This window comes from Aythya fuligula, chromosome 3 (genome assembly GCF_009819795.1).
Source record: "Aythya fuligula isolate bAytFul2 chromosome 3, bAytFul2.pri, whole genome shotgun sequence".
NCBI lineage: Eukaryota > Metazoa > Chordata > Aves > Anseriformes > Anatidae > Aythya > Aythya fuligula.
The window spans coordinates 77,717,985-77,738,208 of record NC_045561.1 but is presented as its reverse complement, the minus strand read 5'-3'; the positions used below and the strand labels follow the sequence as shown (position 1 = coordinate 77,738,208).

Below are 20,224 nucleotides of genomic sequence, written 5' to 3'. Positions count from 1 at the left end.
ATCCACATATTATTTGAAAATAACTTCATTTTTAGAGTGTGGGTTATCTAAGACCCAAGTTATATGTGAGATAACACTAATTGTATGCAAATTACCAGTTATGTTTGTAATATTTTGCACTGCATTTGTATGTGACAGAGAAGAGATAATACTTGATACTTCTCAGCTCTGAATATGGTGTTTTTTGTTTTTATTTTTCTTTTAATTACAAGAACAAAGGCGTATCATCTTACATTATTATAATATTTTTATATATTCTTTTTAATGCGCACATTTTTGTGTTTGTGAAAACCAAAAATGAAAACATTGCTTAAAGCTAAACAAAAGGGGTACAGGAATCAAACAAATTTCGCATGTAAACTCTTTCACTAAACTTCAGTCTTCAGTGACTTTTCATATGGAGGTAACACTTCTCTGTAGAATCTATCATTAATGCTACATGCTGTGATATAGACAAACATCCTCTAATGATAAGTTAGAGACTGATACACTCATTTTCACTTGGAGATCTGAATCAGTATAAGTACTATTATCTCTTGAAGATGCCTTGCCAGAAATGTAACATCAAAATTAAGTCTCCGTAGTCTGTTATAAGCTCTTGGTTTCACTATGCAGACAGAGACATTTCTTTAAGAATCCCAATTACTTCAGATTTGTACTTTACACTATTTCCAAGTGTGAAAACCCAAGAGTCTGGCAATTATCATTATATTCTCATTCCTGTAGTAGGTTGTATATGCTAATGAAGAGAAAAAAAAAAACTAATTATATAGTATCATAGTCTGTTGTTACTAAGCAATTCTGTAACCTCTTCTTCCAAACAGCTGTCTGAACTCATAACATTTTCCTTTATTAAAAATTAAAAACACAGTATTCAGGAAGGCAAACAGTACAGCCAGAAGTCATAGTTTTAGGAAACATCTAGTGCTTTGAACTCTATCATTGTTTGCCGCTCATGAAAAATGCATAGTTAGAAGCTCAAAAGCTTTCTGATTCTACAAAAATTATACTATATTGTGTGTGCTTGTGCTGAGTTGGAACTATTTATATGATTGAAATACTTTACACTATTCACTAAGGCATTGATAATATTTGGCAACTAGAACAGGAAGTACTCAAGACAGAAAAACTGAAAGAAGATGGGATATTTTTGCTCAATGTACATGTAAACCAAGGCTCCCATAACACAAGAAAGCATCTGATTATACAAACAAAAAGGTAAAATAAACAAAAGCTTCGAAGAACATTGCTTTTTCTTTGTAGAATCTGTGTCCATAGGATAATAAAGAAATCAAATAATAGTATTAAAATAAAAGAACCAGACATAAAAAGGCTTATAAAAATGGGCAGCTTCCTAGGCTTAAAAAGAAGCTTTTCCAATGAAGGAATTTGTTTCAGTATTGCGCATAGCAATATACCTTAAATGGCTACTTGAAGACCTGAACTGCATTTGTGTAATGGTTAACATTCAAAGAGATCTTTTGTGTAACCAAGGGTACACATTTTTTCACTGTTCTTACAAAAATAATTATGCAAATAGTTTTAATACTGCATATTATCTAGATTTTTTCTGCAATATATTTAAGAACATTTCATTACAATATATTATGATGTCATAACATATTATGACTGTTATGTACAACATATAAAAGAACAAACAATAAAAAACATGCTAATGAATATTCTAATGTGAAAAAAAAAAAGCTCCTAAGACCAAGTTTAAAATAAATAAATGCGTTCCAACTGCCTCACTTCTCCACCTAATGCTAATTAATCCCCATCATTGCTGCTGTCTTGTACTTGGGTTTTAAGAACATCTGTGGGAACAAGTGGAAAAACAGTATGAATCAAGTGCATGTGGTTACAATGAGCAGTGGAATTCAGAATTACATTTGGTGTATTCTCTAAGTGGCAGTTCAAAAGAAATATCTAAATGAAATTGCATTCTAATAGAGTGTTTCCCCGTATTTCCAAAGCAAAATATAACCTGTAATTCTGGCACAAAAAAAAAAAAAAAAAAAAAAAAAAAAAAAGCTAGAATACAAGCACTACAGTAGTAGTATTCCAATAAGCACTAATGGGCAACTGACATGGTTAAAAAAAGGCATTCAGCTTTAATAAACTGATGGAGGAAAGGCGAGGAATGAAATAATGTAAAAACTGCCAAGAAAAGACAAAAAGAGGGAGACAGAGGGTGCTATTCTGCATTTGATCAGAAGCCACAGATGGGACCCTTATATAGACAGGGAAAGCACTTTATTTTTGAGATATGGTTAAAGCCTGACACACCCAACTTCTTTTGTCTGAATTGTGAGGTATGTCTCAATGATCTGCAGAGCAGGAACCATTTTTTTTCATGTCATTTTGAGCTTAGATGAGCACTCTGATCATCTCTCTCCCTTTATATTGCTAACAGTAGTTTTTCTATAAAAGAGTTCATTGGCAGTTTAAAGACACCGGTCAGATACTCAGACACAGCATGTTACTGATCATCTCATTATTGTTGAATTAGCCAACTATCATAGGGTGGAAGAAAAATAGCCTGAGTTACACTGTAGCCGGATGAATAACAGGCTTTTAGAATGAAACCCACAATAAACCACAATTTGTTAAATTCATAAAGTTACTTAATCAATCAAATCTTGCCCTCAAAACACAGAATCCAATTTCTATCCAAATAGATGTTTGTGGTAGTCAGATAAGGGGGATATAATGTCATACTAAAGTAGTCTATTCATGAATAGACAGGATGCCCCTTAAAATGAAAATGTCATTGAAATAGCAGCAAGTTTTGAAAACGTCAACACTAGAGTCAACTCAGACTCCAGGGATAAATTCACAAAGGTAATCATCCACTTTAGTGGGTTATTAGAAAAGGAGACCAAATATTTTTCATAGCTAGTCCTTCATTCTTAGCATATGGACTCAACAAAACAAAACAAGCTGGGAGCAAGCTGTCAGCTGCCATGTGACAACTCCAAAGTCAAAGAGGTTTTTCCAAAGAATATTTTTTTTCTAGTTTATTATAAACAATTAATAAAAGTTTATCATCCAATCATACAGACATAAAAGTTGACATTAACTAATTCACTAATACCAGAGATTACTGTCTTTCAGTAGCAGTTTTGGAAATACTCTTTTCATTGAAACAATAAAGGAAAATAACAAGAAGAAATTACTAATATTTGAGATGAATTAAACAGTTTTGAGCTAGCAATTCCACAGGAAGAAAAATGAATTTCTTTTGTATCCCAAATAGTTACATTGCACCATGTTGCTGGAAATATCTTTTAAATAATGTGAAGGTTTTTCAATGTTTAAGGAGATTTATTGAGTGAAAGTAACTTCTCTTGGGGTACCAAATACAGAGCATGACTCTCTGACTAGGGCAGACGTTAACTTTGAAATATTTCTGACCATTGAAATATATTATTGACTCCTTAGCTTTTATTAGTGTCCTCCATAGGAGCTACTCATCTTCAGTGGGAAGTTGCGTGTTAGTGGGTGATCATACTTTAAATGATTGCTAGGACTGTAACCATTTAAAGTGGCTTAGACCCACCTATTTATTTTAGCCCAGATATATCATAAGTGTTCAAGTCCTTCAGTGCTCACAGCTCTGGGTTGTGGGAGTGTGACACTCCAGCAGAAGAGCAACTACGAAGAGGGAGCATTATAAGATGATGAACCACTGTAAGAGATGGCCAGCCACTGCAGCATATGGTCTTCTGGTCCATGAGCTCACTGCTAACACTGCTGTAGTGAGAAAGGAGTACGCTCAGAATGACCCTGTGCTGCTTGATGGCTGCACACATGCTGTTCTATGAAATGGGGCCAATATTAGACAGAATCAAAAAAAGGGGGGTGCTTCAGAGCTAAAGTTGCTTTCCTAGGGTCAATAAATGTATATTCAGATGTGAAAAGATGCTGAAGGCAATATGGCATTTTTATTTCATACTGGATTAACAGTGGCATAAATTTCAGTGACATAAGGATCAGAATGGTTTCCCTCAAAAATTCCAAGTTATGCAAAGCTCCTTGGAAATTGTATGGGCTTAGTGTTGCCTTGAAAGTTTCTGGTAGCTTCTGGTTCACAAGATGGAGCTTATTTGATATAGCTGGAAGGACAATTATTTATTGTTTTTTATTTATCACTTAGAGAAAACATAGATGTGGAAAAAGTATAAACTAGCCATTGCACCTACATTTGGAACAAGAAATTGCTAAGAACTATCTTAAAGCATGGCGTATGTACTTCAAAAGAATAATTAATGAAACCAAAATGACACCATGAGACAGCAAAATTTAACTCAGCTTTAAAAGAGCAGAACATATTTTCATATGTTGTCATACATTCTCAGAAGACAAGTGGGTGCTCTGGCAGATACTCTAGCTTTCCACTTGTCCTGGTTTCAGTTAGAACAGAATTAATTTTCTTCCTAGTAGCTGGTGGAATGCTGTGTTTTGGCTTAGAATGAGAAGAGTGCTGATAACACCCCGATGTTTTAATTGTTGCAGAGCAGTGCTTATACCAAGCCAAGGACACCTCAGACTTTTGCTCTGTCCTGCCAACAGGCAGGCTGGGGGTGCAGTAAGAGCTGGGAGGGGACAGACCCAGGACAGGTGACCCGAACTAGCCAAAGGGGTATTCCATACCATCTGACGTCATGCTAAACAATATATAGGGGTGGCTAGCCGGGGGGAGGGGGCCGGACTGCTCGGGGTTAAGCTGGGCATCGGTCAGCGGGTGGTGAGCAATTGCATTGTGCATCACTTGTTTGTACATATTATTAGTAGTAGTACTGTTATCATCATTGTATTATTATTATTATTATTATTTTCCTGTCTTATTAAACTGTCTTTATCTCAACTCACGGGCTTCACTTTCCATTTCTCTCCCCCGTCCCAGAGAGGGAGGGGGGAGGGTGAGCGAACGGCTGCGTGGTGTTTAGCTGCCAGCCGGGTTAAACCACGACACCACTATGGTAAATAACCCTTCAGCCCTTGTCCTTACCTGTTTCTGTGGCCTGACCCAGGGGCAAGGACCTATCTATGTGAGGCAAAGACAACTTGCACAAGAGCTCTTGTTGTAAATGTTAGCTCTACAGCTGTGATCTTTTGAGCATCTGCCTCACTAGAAATAAATTTATCTTCTGATATTTTCATTTCTAACAAAATCAACAGTTTTTCACTCACTGCCTTAAGCAGTGGGTGAAATGATAGCAACAGTGCACTATAGCATTCAAAAGCGATTTCCTTACAGAAGGAGACCAGGACATGCTACTCAATCATAAGCAGGGCTTTGTGTCACTTGCCAATCCATCATCACAGGGATGAGAAACATGGGAAAAACTTAAAGAGAAAGTTGAAAAAATCCAGACACCATGAAGAATTTCAGAGATTTATCACTGATTTGCTTTCTCCCTGCAGTCCCCTATTCGTTGGTTCCCACTTCTTGTTCTGTTTCATTGAATACCTAAGACTACGCACCACTTTGGACAGGCCCTATTTATATTACATGTATTATATTATGCTCATAGCATAATGGCACCCTGATATCAAGTTGGGGCCACTAGATGGTACTGCAATATAATTAATAAATATTAAAAATAATTTCATAAATATATCTATATACATGTATTTCTACAATGTCTTAGTTCTAGTATTTGAAAGAATCTTCATGGCATTGCCTTTAAATATATACTAAAGTTTCCATATAACTGTAATATATGCAATTATAAGGCATATGCTAAAATATGTGCTTACAGATCTTAACAGTATAACTAAGGTACTTAATCCATACACGTGTACAATATTTCCATAACATGTACACATATATGTAAATTATCATATGGTATGATAATCTTATCAGTCACTACACTTACTCATTTTAATATGTTCTTGTATTCAGTGCAGTAAATACTAGATGTATGAGAAAGGTGTGCATATAAGAATTGATATGCACATGTATATTTATTTGTGAACTAAACCAAAAATATAAGCCAGAATTTTAAAAGATAAACTTTGTACAATAAGAAAAATCTATACAATCATATTTTATACTTTTCTATACTATGAATGATTTTTTATCACAATTTGTTTCACTGTTAAAGGGATGAAAAATTCCACTTTATCTGAATGTTTCCTACCATATGCTATGTCTACAGTAATAAGCAGTTTAAATTTTATAATCACTTATCTTCTAGCTGGTAAAGATCTTGATGTTTAAAAATTGCTGCAAAACTAAATTATCTGAAACCATAAGCATGCTTAATAGTATCTACCCATGAAACTACCCTCAGAATAACCTAACACTGCTGGTTGCCAGCACTATTTTCAATTTTCATCTGTTAGATATATGATCAAGCATGTCAAATCTGCCCTGAGTAATAGAAGTGAAAAAATAAAGTCATTTACTTAAAACATTCTGATAGCTATTTATCCAAAAACCCTGGTCAGATTTACTGCTCAAAGGCATTTACCTACAAAGTTAACCAGATGTTTTGAGTTGAAAACTAATTTAATTTCTGTGTTATCTTAACAGGACATCTGTTAAAACAACATCCAAGGAAGGTAATATGTTCAAAATTAAACATCCTGCAGGTTGTTTTATTAGAGTATGTGCAACATTGACATTTAACTGTTAACAACCACCACCGTACAAAAATAATTAGTAAATGTGAAATCAAAGCAGTATAACAATTACACTAATTGACATGAAGTAATGTCAAATGAATTTGTAACTAGTGCAAGTTCAACCTTGTTGCCAAGTTCATTGCTTTGTTACAGCTGAGTTGCACTGAGGATGAATGACCCATTTATTTTGTTTCTTTCTTTCATCATTTTCATCAAGGTTTCAAACTGTCCCTTTAAAATCACAGTATACTAGCCGCTTAAAGTGTTCAGCACTCATAGACAGAATGTTTTTTAAGCATCAAGAATGACAAGCTATGCAAATCATATCCTGAAGTAATTTGCATTATTGCAGTTAATTTGCATATGGATATAAACTGCACTTCAGAGCTAGAAAATATCAATCCAAGCAGTGGCATATGAAAGTCAGACAGGTGGATGTGTGCTTGCCATTGTTTGGATATTGAAGTAGAAAAATACTAGCAGGTGCCTGATCCTTGTTGTTCCTTATCATTTTGCTAGAAAAGATGATGGAGTCAAATGGACTGGTGGAAAGAAACATGGTCCCCATATTTCCTCCCACCGCTTCCATTTATCTCCACTAGCAATGAATAGTTGATGCTGTTTCCCTGTTGGCAAGAACTTCTATAACCATTTCTCTTCCCATTAGTGTTGTCCAATGGAATAGAAGAGAACAGACAGACTACAGTGTAGCCACTAAAAGTCAGCCATATCTGGCTAGTCCTAGACTAACATCTCAGGTCACCAATGGAAAGGTAGTGAAAAATAGTTAATCCATAAATGTCAGCTGTGGGTATACATGTATTTCTAAACTGTTTAGCTCATCCTTAAGATCTTTTCCAACAGATGCTGGAATAGTCCAGGTTGGTTGCTGAACATGGCTGGAGGCAGGAGAATAGGTTAACTATAAACTGAAGCCTCTTCTAGCCTTACTTTACCATGAACAATAACTGTGAGTATGAAAACACTGATTTTAATCTCAGTGTATGTACACTGGCAGTTGGAGAATCCTACTTTTCTTGCTTGTGTCTGTTACTCTGCTTTCATGATGTGGAAATCAGACACTTGCAGTTCAGCTATATAGTGGGTAATACTTGCAGGTGATAAAACAGCAGCAAGCTCTCTCCATACCCCTCCTTTTCTCCAGTAGTGCTTCCTGCCTCTGCAACCCCAGAGCTCTCTTTGTCCCCAGGACTGTCCCCTAGCAATGCCATTATATTGTCTTGCTCCTGCTGAATGTTAGTTACTGAAGAGCCTTTACCGCTATTTGGTTAATCTTCCTGATTCATACTTAACCTCAACAGAAAAGGGGAAAAGTTACATATTTCAGCAATGTATTTGGCTGCAAGTTTTTATGCAATGTTTTCAGGATTTCCCTAAATACAATGTTAGACAACATAAATGTTGATATAATTCAAAACATCTTTGAACTAAGGATACTAGTTTTCTTTTAAATGTATTAATACTTCTTCCAGATAACAAGGATAACCTTTATCTTTCCACATTTTACTTAAGCTGCTATATAGCTTAACATATATATAAAAACCCTTATTTTTTCTCCCATAATAAAGTAAGTAAAATTGTGAAAAGTGAACTGATTATTTATTACATTATAATTAGTTAATTATTTTTTTTTTTTCTCTCCTTGTCATGTGCACCAATCTGTATGGCTAGAAATAACATCTCAAATAAAAAAAGGACAAAAAGAAACCTGAAGAACTCAACTTCAGTTAAAAAACTAAGAGGGATGTTAGAAAAGAAAGTACATGACTCTTCTCAGAGGTACACAGTGAAAGGACAAGAGGCAATGTCAAAGATTGTAGAAACAGAAATTTCATCTGAATATCAGGAGAAAGATTGTGAAATTCCCAGCCTTAGAGATTTTAAAAACTTGTCTCACTAAAACTAAACTAAACTAAAACTCTGAGCAGCCTGATCTAACCTTGAAGTTAGTGCTGCTCTGAGAAGGTGGCTGGATTGAGTGACCTGGAGAGGACTTTTACAATCTGATTTAGCCTGTGATTTTATGGCTATAAGTTATCTTATATTTGCCAGATATTTCAAGTGGGTAGGCAAAAATGTGTTCAGAAACAGTTGATTTTCCTTAAAGCTTCTGGCAGAAAGCAAAATAGTTGCATATTTTTTACTTTACATTTTAATAGCTACAATACATTCACTTTGTACCATATTTAATATTTTCACTTTTAAGTGAAATTTATTATTTTCTGTAATCTTCCCTATCCTTTCATGCTGCTGATCAACCTGATAAAACTCAGGGAAATACAGCAAAGGATGTAACCGCAGTTGAATGCAAATTAGCGATTACTGTTTTTTTAACTTTTTTTTTTTTTTTTTTTAAAGAGTAAACTTGCAACTGGTATCTGTAGAAGGAGTGCTGAATTCACAAGGGACTGAACTTTGACTACATATGGTGAGCTCTGTACACACTATTGCCACTGTAGTCTGGGTTTCTAGGTGCCATGGCTCTGTACGTAAACTTTCACAATATACTACATGTTTTCAGAGTGGAGTTGAAGTACATGATTACTTCTGTGAAGCATGGAAATAAATCACATACTGACCAATGAGAAGAAAACAAAATACATAATGGGTAATGGCTGTACACAGTAAGAAAAACACTTTTTTTTTCCCCCTGTCTTTTTATTAATCTTTTTCTAACTACTGCAATACATGGAGTGGGATGCAGCATTCCTTAGTTCCCAAACATGATTTGTTTCTAAAATAGGCCATGCTGCAGAGAGATTAAGGAAAAGACTGTGGAAAAAAAAAAAAAAAAAAAAAGAAAGAAAAGAAAATACACTTGTGACTGCGTAATTAAGAGCTATATAAAAATGAAGGTAGAGAGAAAGATAAATTGCTCTTATACAAGAAACTAATTTTGACATTTCTTTTTACCAGAGTGTTTGACTTTCAAACACTTAACTTTTATGTTACAAGTCATATAAGTACAAGCTTATGTTTAAAACATTAAAAGTAGCCTTTCTATGTTATCTGGTAAAAATAAGACACGTCTTATTGATGCAACCCAAACAGGAATCTTTTTTTTTTTTTTTTTTTTTTTTAAAAAAACCATGTTTTTGGTCACGTTTACATAAAACTGTGGGGACTACAGAAAAGCAACACTCACCTCAGCCAGGTGGCAGTGAGAGGAAAGCTCTTGGATCCAGTCACACTGGTAGGGCTGCATGCAAGGAGAGCCAAAAGTGCTGGGATAAAGCTGGGAGCATGTGCACCAAGGGCTGTTCTGCCCCTCATTAGAACTGGTTCTTTCATCCAGCACTATGAATCCAGTCACTGTTTTGGCTCCCAGTAACTGACAACAGCCGCCCCTCTTCATACCTGCACTTGTGACTTGTGTTGGGATCTGTGCTACCTTAGTCACTTTTTTTTTTTTTTTTCCCCAGCAAAAATATGTATACTGATTTTAATTTTTAAACTAAAAATGGGAGTTCGATAATTCTTATTCTGCCTCTTTTCTGCTTGTGGAATCTACAGACATCATTAGTGCCTTGAAGCAAGAGTGATATTTCTTCATTTGCAGTATACTCTTTCTATGGAGGGTCTAATCAGAGGTTGCAGATGAATCATATAGAAGCAAACAGGAGTTTTGTCTGAAGGTCAAAAGTACTATGCCTGAAGGTCAAAAGTACTAGATAGACTTAACTTTTTGGTGGTTTCTTTTTTTTTTTTTTTTTTTCCTTTTTTTTTTTTTTTCCTCCTCCAAGATACCTGAATATAGCGCTCCTTGTGTCTTTTCTTGATATATTTAAACAAATCATTGAAATATCACAGTTTCTCAGAGATGCCTCCTATTGTGTTTTCCTTTTTTGTTTCACTAGTGTACTTCACATGTCTCATCCGGGACAAGAGGTTGTACTTTTCAGATGTTACATTTACTTAGCCATAGGCCAAAATTAATATGACCACTCAGAAATCCTGAAAGCATAAATTCCTTCTTACACTGAGAATAGCAATCACCAGCAAGCAAAACATGTAGACTAATTAAATACTACTGAAGTGTAATACTGAAAAGTCTCAGAAGTAGGTTTTCTAGACATTCATTCGCAGATGCACATAATAATTTAGGTTAAGAACAACTGTTATCTTTGTTTCAATCTTTCTCATCCATTAGTTATCGAGTTTTCTGTGAAAGAGTATCAGCAAAGACAAGTATTTTCTATGGTTGAGGCACGGTTGGTGTGTGATGCAATTTTCCACAACGTATATATGACTGTAATGGTGCATATTGTACCATTGATTTACATGGCTGTTTACTATTAATCCTTGATCTTCTTCAGTCACTTGTTGACTATGTCATAGTTCTAAAATCTTTTGAGTCTTAGAAGGCCCATTTCATTGTCATAATGAGAACCTGTAAAAATGTCATGACCCACAACTAATTTTAGAAGGGATGAAACAAGCCTTTTTTAATAAGGTATAATAACAATTAATAAGGTATAATAACAATATGTTCTCTTCATTGTATCCAGAGGTGATGATACAGAAGTTAATGTACAGACACAGAAAAAAAAAAAAAAAGCTGTTCTCAAAACTTCAGGGGAAGAAAAAAAGCTTTTCTGTCCTTTTATTTTGGTAGAAAGGTATAAATTATACATATAAAATAAACTATACCCAGCTGAACTATCATTAGGTTGTAATTTAACCTATCAATTCCTAAAACTGTGCTGTACAGGATCCTCTCTTATGGTTTAGAACCTCAGAGGCATCCCTTTGGTACTTAGCTAAAGGTTATTTTTTATTCTCTATTTATAATCAATTCAGACCTGGAGCTTCTATCAAGGTTCTTTGTGCCATTTCAAAAACACACACACAAAAAAAAATACACAGGAATAACATCATAGATTTGAAGTTGCAGTTATTCACAGATGGAAATATAAATAACAAAGAATATTCAGTGCAAGATCCGTATATGTGACTAAGAAACATTTATAAAGGTAAAAATTTTGTTAGATGCTTACTTATATAAAACAGTTGGAACCTCTGAAGGATATAGAATATGAGGATAAGTTTGGTCCATCCAAATAGCTGTGTACCTTTCCATTGTACACCTATTTCTAGGCCCTAGATCTCGCAAAAGATTTCATCATCTAGGGAAGTTTTGGTGTACCACCCACAGCTAAAAGAGAGAAGAGACAGTTGTTCCATATGTGAATTAGGCCTTCTGTAGATGAGTCAACCTGTACCCGTTTCTTGAATCCATTTTTAGGTACTTTTGCTTCTCTTCCTCTCTTCAGTAGTGCTGTGGTCTGAAAACCAGCCAAAGTGGAAGAAATGCACTCTAATGGATGTTTCAAAGCAGTGAATATCACTAAAATAAATGTTACCCCTATAGACCAAATAAAGAGTTTAACTGCAGCCAAATATAAGCCTGGACCATATGGTTGTTTGGGAAACATTCTAGATCACACAATCTTAGTCTTCAGAGAAAAAAAAACAATTCCAGGTGTAGGTATTGTCATTTAGCCTGTCTTTATTCCAAACAGCACTTACCAATGTTATTAAACTGATTTTACACCCACTAAAATGCAGTGATCAAACAGCTGTTTCTACTTTCTCTTTTTCTTCCCATCCCTTTTCACCTCCCCAGACATGATAACATTTACAAGTTAAGCAATTCAGGTGGCTGAAATGAACAGATGGGAAGAGAATGGACTGGGTTGAGTGTAACGCCACAATAGGTGCCGAGTTTGTTACAAAGATCAGTTCACTTAATACAGAAAGCATTTTAATCCAATAAAATATATTGTGTGCAGGTTCTTATATTTGCTGTGTTTTTGCCAAGATAATGAGACTGGTCTTCTCTGAAGGTATAAAACCAAAAAAAAAAAAAAAAAAAGTGTAACATTGTTTTACCTGCAGAACATTATTTTACACCTCAGGAAATGAAATTCTTACCCTTTTGAAGTCTTTATCTTTTGAAGAAACAGACAACATGGGGATGAAAGATCCCACTCTTTAGTAATTTTTGCACTTTGGGGGTGATTTGATAGAAAATACAAGTAAGGAATTATCTTTGCTTCATTTATTCTTCCTATAATTTTGCCTAACTTTCTGCATCATAGTATTTCAGTAACTCACAAAGGATCAGAGAATTACATGTGTAATTTACAGTTAGGCTAAACACTCTTTAATCAGAAAAGGTAATTAAATATATGAGTTGAGAGGTGAATGTGATCTCTTTCACAAGTGGGATTCTCCTTGATGGTCAGTTCACACCATTCTGAGTATAACTCAGCGTGGAATGGAATGTTTAGACTCAAGCAAAGTTTATTACTTTAACGAAATAATTTGTTACCACTGATGATCTTTTATATCACCATTTTTCCAGCCCTATGGGAACACCTTAGAAAGCAGCAGTTTTGATTTGAGATGTTGGTTTGAGCCAATACCAAATACCACTTTACATATTATCACTTATGGTATCAATAAAACACTACAAATATGTCTATCCTAAGAAAATACACTTTTTTTTTTTTGCCCCCCCCCCCCCCCCATAGATTTTTACTATATATAAATCTTCAGTTATAACATTCCTACCAGAATAACAAAGTTAAAAAACATTGCTGTAGCCAAATAGCAATTTATTCTTGCACTTACATTTTAATTTAATGAAAGATACTTTGTGTTACAGTTATTATGCTGTGGTGGAAGAACCCTGGAAAGAGTCCAGCTAAGTAACCGCAAGCTGAATGGTACCAAAAATGTATGTATATATATTATTTACCCTTGACATTGTAACCTTTTATATTTGTGAAATCAGCAGTTAGTGTCTCCCACCCTAGTGAAATTTGTATTACATAATTATTGAGAAGGGAAAAAAAAACGAGACAATTTTCCTTTAAAAGGTATGTCGTTGTTGTGGGCACCAGAAGGTGCCTGTAACTGTCTAGAACTACAGTTTCTAACATATTCAGAATACTCCAAACTTTGATCATACTACCTTCATTTTAATAATACCAAGACAGTGAGTAAAGCAGAAAACAGCATTTAAACTGGAGCATGTTAACACAACGCTGATGGCTTAAACGTATCTGATGGTAACTTACCTTTGAAAGGTCTCCAGCCTCCAAGTAGAAGCAGATAACAAACACGTTCCATGTAACCCAAAGGATCAACCAGACAGCATACTGTAGGGGAGGAAGAGAGAATTAAATTTACTGTTAAACTATCCAAGTCAAAAACGGATTATAAATATAAATATGGTGCATAAAAAAGAGAATCAAGAATAAATACTTCTCTTTTACAGCCACAGTATAGTGTGAACTAACGAACCCTTGGTCACAAAAGAAAATCTCTATCTGAGAAAACAAGTAATAGAACTGGCATTCAAATTTGAGACTGATCCAGATCTCTTATTGTTGTTTAAATGGAAAATATTGCAATATTAAGACAGACATGTAATATCAATGATATGCGAGAAGTACAGATCCATTATTATCAAGAATATATCTGTTTTGGTAAATTTTGTGGTATTCTAAAAAATATGGAGTGATTTCCCTAGGCCATGACAGCTGACTACATCAATATATTTTGTGGCATTCCAAACCATGATTCAAAATTGTTAATCGCCCTCAGGAGCAGACTGTTTTAAATTAATATTTTTATTTTATTTTTATTATTATTTTTTTTTTTAACTACAGTGTATAGTATAGGTATCCATACTTAATACTTGTTCAGTTTGCTGAACTTATTCACATATTTGACTTCTTATTTGTTTGTTTGTTTTTATCATTTATTTATTTATTTTTATTTGTAAGGTCTTATATGCTAGGACTGAAAACTAAATTTCCCTGCTGTAATTCTGGAGGATCTCATGTAAAATTTGACCTGCTATTGCTACTATTGTGTTTGAGAAATTCCCTTGACAAATTAATCCATCTAAGAAACCTTAGAATCTACAACTATTTTTCTAATGACTGTCACTGCTATCTTCTAGCTGTTCATGATTCAATTCTGTATTTTTGCTAATTTCATTCTATTCATGCATATGTGTGAAATACAACTATTATATGAAATGTACCATTCCCTACCTATTATAGCCAAGGACTATTTCCTCATTTTATATCAGCAACCGATTACTTTTGAGTATTTACAGGCTTATTCTTATAGTTTGGTTGTCTTTTCTCCAAAATGGACTGGTTAAATTTTGTCAAGCTACTGTTCCAAGTTGCGTTTAACATTGTTGGCAATTTTCTACACTCCTCTATATTATAGCACCATCTGAATAAGCAGACAACACTTTAGACTTTGTCAAACCATTTTTGTCATGAATGAAAATCTCATTCTCTCAATTCTGCAACAAACTATACGGGATTCTTCTTGCATTTCTCTTAGAAGTGCTGTTTTACATCAGATTGTCTATCATTCAACATGGCATTTTCCATTTAATTTTCTACATACTGGCAAAAAGATACAATTTTGTCCTTTCTCAGGAGATCAAAACTGAGATCCAACATAAATAAAATTTTGGCTTATTCCAGTGTCTTATTTCTTACAGATAACCAAATAATTGCTGATCAGCCTAAATCTTTGGTAGAACAAGTATAGATTTTAGATAACTATAATAAATACTGTTTTGATCTAATGTAATCTAGCATAGTTTTAAAGGTTCAAAATGCTTTACAAAGAAGTTATATTAGGTATTTTAAAGCATACAGCTGACATACTTTATAGAGCAGCTCTTTCTTGTCCACAGCTTTGGTCACAAATAATAAATTTATTTAGGTCAGGAGAGACCCTAAGGATATCATGTGGTCCAAATCTCTGCTCAAAGCACAGCCAGCATAGATCAAGTTGTACAGGGGCTTGTTCAGTGGAGGTCTGAATATCCACAGGGATGAAGACTTCACAGTACTTTTAGTCTTAAGAAGTAGGCTATTAATGGACTTTGAAACACAGGAACTTAATTCAGATTCATGGTCTTAACACATCTTTATTTTTATTTTTATTTTTTTAAACCCAACTCTTAGGAATTAAGTATACTGAACATTTCATTTTCTTGAGACTTGCCCATTGTACACCTGACTTTGTATCTAACATGGAGTGTCATAATTACCAGAACATGAGAAAAAAAAAAAATCAAACAAATATTAATTCAGATTCAATAACCTTAAATCAACTTTTTCCTAACATTTCAGCATTTTTAACTAACCATTTTTTTGCCAGTTACTTTCATACCTTAAAGTCATATACAAGTTCACATACACTTTGAAGGAGTTATTACAAGTATGCCTTCTTAGATGAAGATAACTGTGTTTCTCAAAGTGAAAAAAATCTAAGTATTGCATTTAGGCTGGTTTCCCAAAGAAACAGGACTTAAAAAGTAACATTCTGTGTTCATGTCTGTTCCCCTGAAATAACTTCTGAGCTCCTGAACAATTTTATGCAAGCTGGATAAAAGGCTAAAAGTAAATTTTTATTTATTAACTTTTTATTTATTTTTATTTATTGACTTATATTATTCCCGCGCCCCCCCCCCCCCCCGATCCAAAGTTTCAGGAAAAGAAGTCTAGAGAATAGAGAGAAACTCTACTAAGGTCCTCATACAGATAAAGTCTTACGAGATATTATGCAACAAAAATGGGGAAAAACATGGAAGAGAGCCACTGGAAAGTTTCATTAGATCATAGAACAACTTGCCACATTTCATGTAAGTAACAACTGATTAAAAAGCTCCCTATGCACAGCACACCCAGCAGAGAACCAGCAGAGAACTCCAACAGACTTTGGAGCTGCCTGTTCTGGCAGACAGTCTTATGTTTACACGAAGAAATTAAACTTTTCTTGTTGTATAGTCTATCACACATACAAAAGAAAAAGACAAATTTATCTGACTTCTATATGATTTTTAGATATACTGTTTTAACAAGCACCAGCTATTATTAGACTACAGACAAGATTTAAAAATAACTTTTAAAAGTATTTTTTAAACTGCTTCCTTTTGGAAAGATATATTAAGTGTTTGTTGCCTGAATTCTGCGGATAAACACTGAGTATAATTATCTTGAAATACAAGGATGCTTCTTATTTCAGATGCTTCAGATCTAGCCTCTCTCTTATCTCTGGATCACATGGAGTCACAAATGTCTCTTGTTGTCTATGTGCTTCAGCAAATTGTTGAGGAAATTCAGCTCTGAAGGTCTGTGACAATGAACAAATCCCTCTGGTACTCTCTATTATATATATCTAATTAGAAACACATTTTTTAAGAGTTCTTCAAAGGGCTATAGCTGTATTTCTTTTTTTTTTTTTTTTTCTTTTTTTCCTCATATGTGGGAGACATAGAGGAGACAAGACAGCTGTGTTATCTGACAGAAGCCACCACAATGTTACAGCAGTCACATACCAACAAGACAAAAACCTTGATGAACACAGTTGTACAAGCAAGAGATACTGACAGGAGGCATAGCAATGACAACAATGTTTAATATTTTTATGGAAATCCACACTGGAAAGGGGTATAGCTTGCAGGCTAAGACTGAAGAATTAAATGGTTTTTTTTTTTTTTTTTTTTTTTTTCCAAAGTTGTAGCCAATCAGTAAAAGCTATTTCTTTTCATAAAATAGATTATATAAAGAAACATCTCATGTGGCAGAATATGCTTGTCATTCTTTAAGAAAAAAAAAAAAAAAAAAAAAAAAGAAATTAACCCTCTACAACGGATTACAAGAGCTATCTACTTTATGATTTATTTACACTATGTAGTCATGTAGTCTGAAAGTTTGCTATTTGAAAATCTCAAAATAACACAGGACGCTTTTTTTTCTTTTTTGTATGTGTGTGTGGTGGACAACAGAGAACTGGAGTAATAAAATAATTGTAAGAGTACTAAGAATGCATGCATCCCTCTTCACACTTCATTCAAAGTTGGCTAAGTTGCATTATCTCCAGTTTACTAAAAGGTAAAAATAAGGTAAAAATGAAGGTCAAATAACTGACTAAATTTAATTTCACAATCCAATAGGAAAAATTATGGCATAAGAACTGAAGGTCCAGGTATCCCACTACTGCACCTGATACGCAGAATCACACAGAGCTGATTTTACACAGAACCACAGAATCATCTAGGTTGGAAGAGACCTCCAAGATCAAGTAGTCCAACCGCTGACCTAATACTAACAAGTCCTCCACTAAAACACATCACTAAGCTCTACATCTAAATGTCTTTTAAAGACCTCCAGGGATGGCACCTGAACCACTTCTACAGGACAGCCTATTCTAATGCCTAACAACCCTTTCAGTAAAGAAGTTCTTCCTAATATCTAACCTAAACCTCCCCCGGTGCAACTTCAGCCCATACGCCCTTGTCCTGTCACCAGGCACGTGGGAGAACAGACCAACCCCCACCTCGCTACAGCTTCCTTTAAGATACCTGTAGAGTGTGGTAAGGTTGCTCCTGAGCTTCCTCTTCTCCAGGCTGAATAAACCGAGCTCCCTCAGCTGCTCCTCATAAGACTTGTTCTCCAGACCCCTCACCAGCTTCGTCGCCCTTCTCTGGGCTTGCTCAAGCACCTCGATGTCCTTCTTGTAGTGAGGAGCCCAAAACTAAACACAATACTCAAGGTGCAGCCTCACCAGAGACAAGTAAAGGGGGACAATTGCTTCCCTAGACCTGCTGGCCATACTGTTTCTTTTGCAAGCCAGGATGCTCTTGGCCTTGGCCACTTGAGCACACTGCTGGCTCATATTCATCTGACTATCCACCAATACTCCCAGGTTCTTCTCTGCCAAGGAGCTTTCTAACCACTTATCTCCCAGCCTGTAGCAGTGCTTGGGGTAAAATAAGTTTTCTATTTTCTTTCTAAAAGAAACAAAAAGAGAAGGTCATATCCGTGATGGACATGCAAACAGTACAGCTCCTTGCAGAGGACTCAAGCACAGAGACCAGAGTCAGAAAACAAAAACAAAAAACACCCTCAGGTCCACAAGTGCCAACAGAACATGAATGCACAGCAGCCCTGGCAGACTTATCCTTCACTGAATCCTTCACTTTCCTTGGCTGAAGAAAAAAGGTGACCCTGCTCAGTCTCTTGGTATATACTGTACCTAAGTGGTCAAGCCCCTTGCAGTGCATACTGAAGCAGTTTGTGAATCTTCTGGAGAGTTACACAAATGGCTTGATATATCTAGAGATTAAAATATAACCCAAAACCAGAAGTGTACCCACCACATCCCAAAAACAAGTTAGCCAGCAACCTCTGCTAAATATCTCTCTATTAAAGGAATTCCAAGCACTAAAAATCTAGAAGGCTATAAGGTCTAAAGACTCCTCAGCCAGCAAAACAGCAGAAAAAAAGCTCCAGAAATATAAGAAACCATCGCTAACCCTGAAAAAAACTATACCTTATATGCATACTTCTGCTGTTTTCAGATACTTGCTGGCACAGGGAACTTAGATGATACATTTCCCCTAAACCCTGCTACCTTAACTTTAACACCAAGGTTGTAACTTCAATAATATTTGACATACAGGTGAAAGCATAAGGTCACATTCACAGTAAGCACCATAATTCTGCAAAAATTGTAAGAGACCTAGAACCACAAAGCAAACATGCAAAATAACATCATCTTCCTATCCATAAGCATGTTCTAAAAATTACTCACCTGAAGGAGAGCTGCATGCACTAAAGGCACCTACTACTATATATAATTCACTTTACTCTAAAAGAATCTACTAGTTGTTACCTGAAAAAGACATGCTTACCTCTCTCAACTCGGAAACATATCAGCCCCATACAGTCTGACCCACCTAAAGAACCCTGCAACTGGCTGAAGGAAAAATAAAGCACTTACCCCCCAAAGAGCAGCTCAGACAGAAAGAGCTCTCTGGTGGGACAACTGCAGCTTTGGTTCATTGTTTATCATTTTTAGAGAACTTTCATGCAGACAAAGACCATGCAAGGTTATGACTGGTTTTAATGAAATTAAGTACTATGAAAACTAGGAAAAATTACTGGGAAAATTTACTCAGAAAGTTTAATACCAGCAAGCCAATGCAAATGGTAAAAATTGTTTTAAATACATTCATTTTTAGTAGGATTTGTGAAATAAAGGGAAAGGTATAGGGATAAGGAAATGAAACTTTCCTTAACATGGAGAATGTTGCTTTTCCCAGATGTGTAAAATGGAATCAGCATAAACTTCTCACTTCCCCTTGGCCTTTTTGATTTTTAATCAGGTTGTGATACAAACCTGATTACCAGAACTTACTTCTAATACTTTGAATGAAAGAGAAATACGTCATGTACTTACCATCTATAGTTAGCGAGCAACTCTGATAGCTATCAGCATTTGAAATGTAAACATTCTTTTTGCAGTACATTTACATGACATTTCTCTTGCTCCCAAATTATTTTAGGTTATATGAGTCAATTTCAATCACATTTGACTGAAGGATACAATGGCTACAGCCCTAGAGGATGTTACTTTGTGGAATTCAAAGGCAGCAGTACACAGGATCATTATTGTGATTAGATTAGTGATTTGCTAGTTATTTTCTTTTTACAAATGTACACAATTTTAGTTTTAG

At 35.1% G+C, this 20,224-nt stretch overlaps 1 protein-coding gene across 2 annotated transcripts in view; it reads right to left on the bottom strand.

Annotated features, from left to right (window-relative positions):
• The window catches only part of NKAIN2 (sodium/potassium transporting ATPase interacting 2), a 595,502-nt gene that overhangs the window by 253,488 nt on the left and 321,790 nt on the right, over positions 1–20,224 (bottom strand). For both annotated transcript variants that reach the window (XM_032185202.1, XM_032185203.1), the window contains exon 3: positions 13,743–13,823. In XM_032185202.1, coding sequence (XP_032041093.1) covers positions 13,743–13,823 — 81 coding nt within the window. The remainder of the gene's footprint in view (positions 1–13,742; positions 13,824–20,224) is intronic.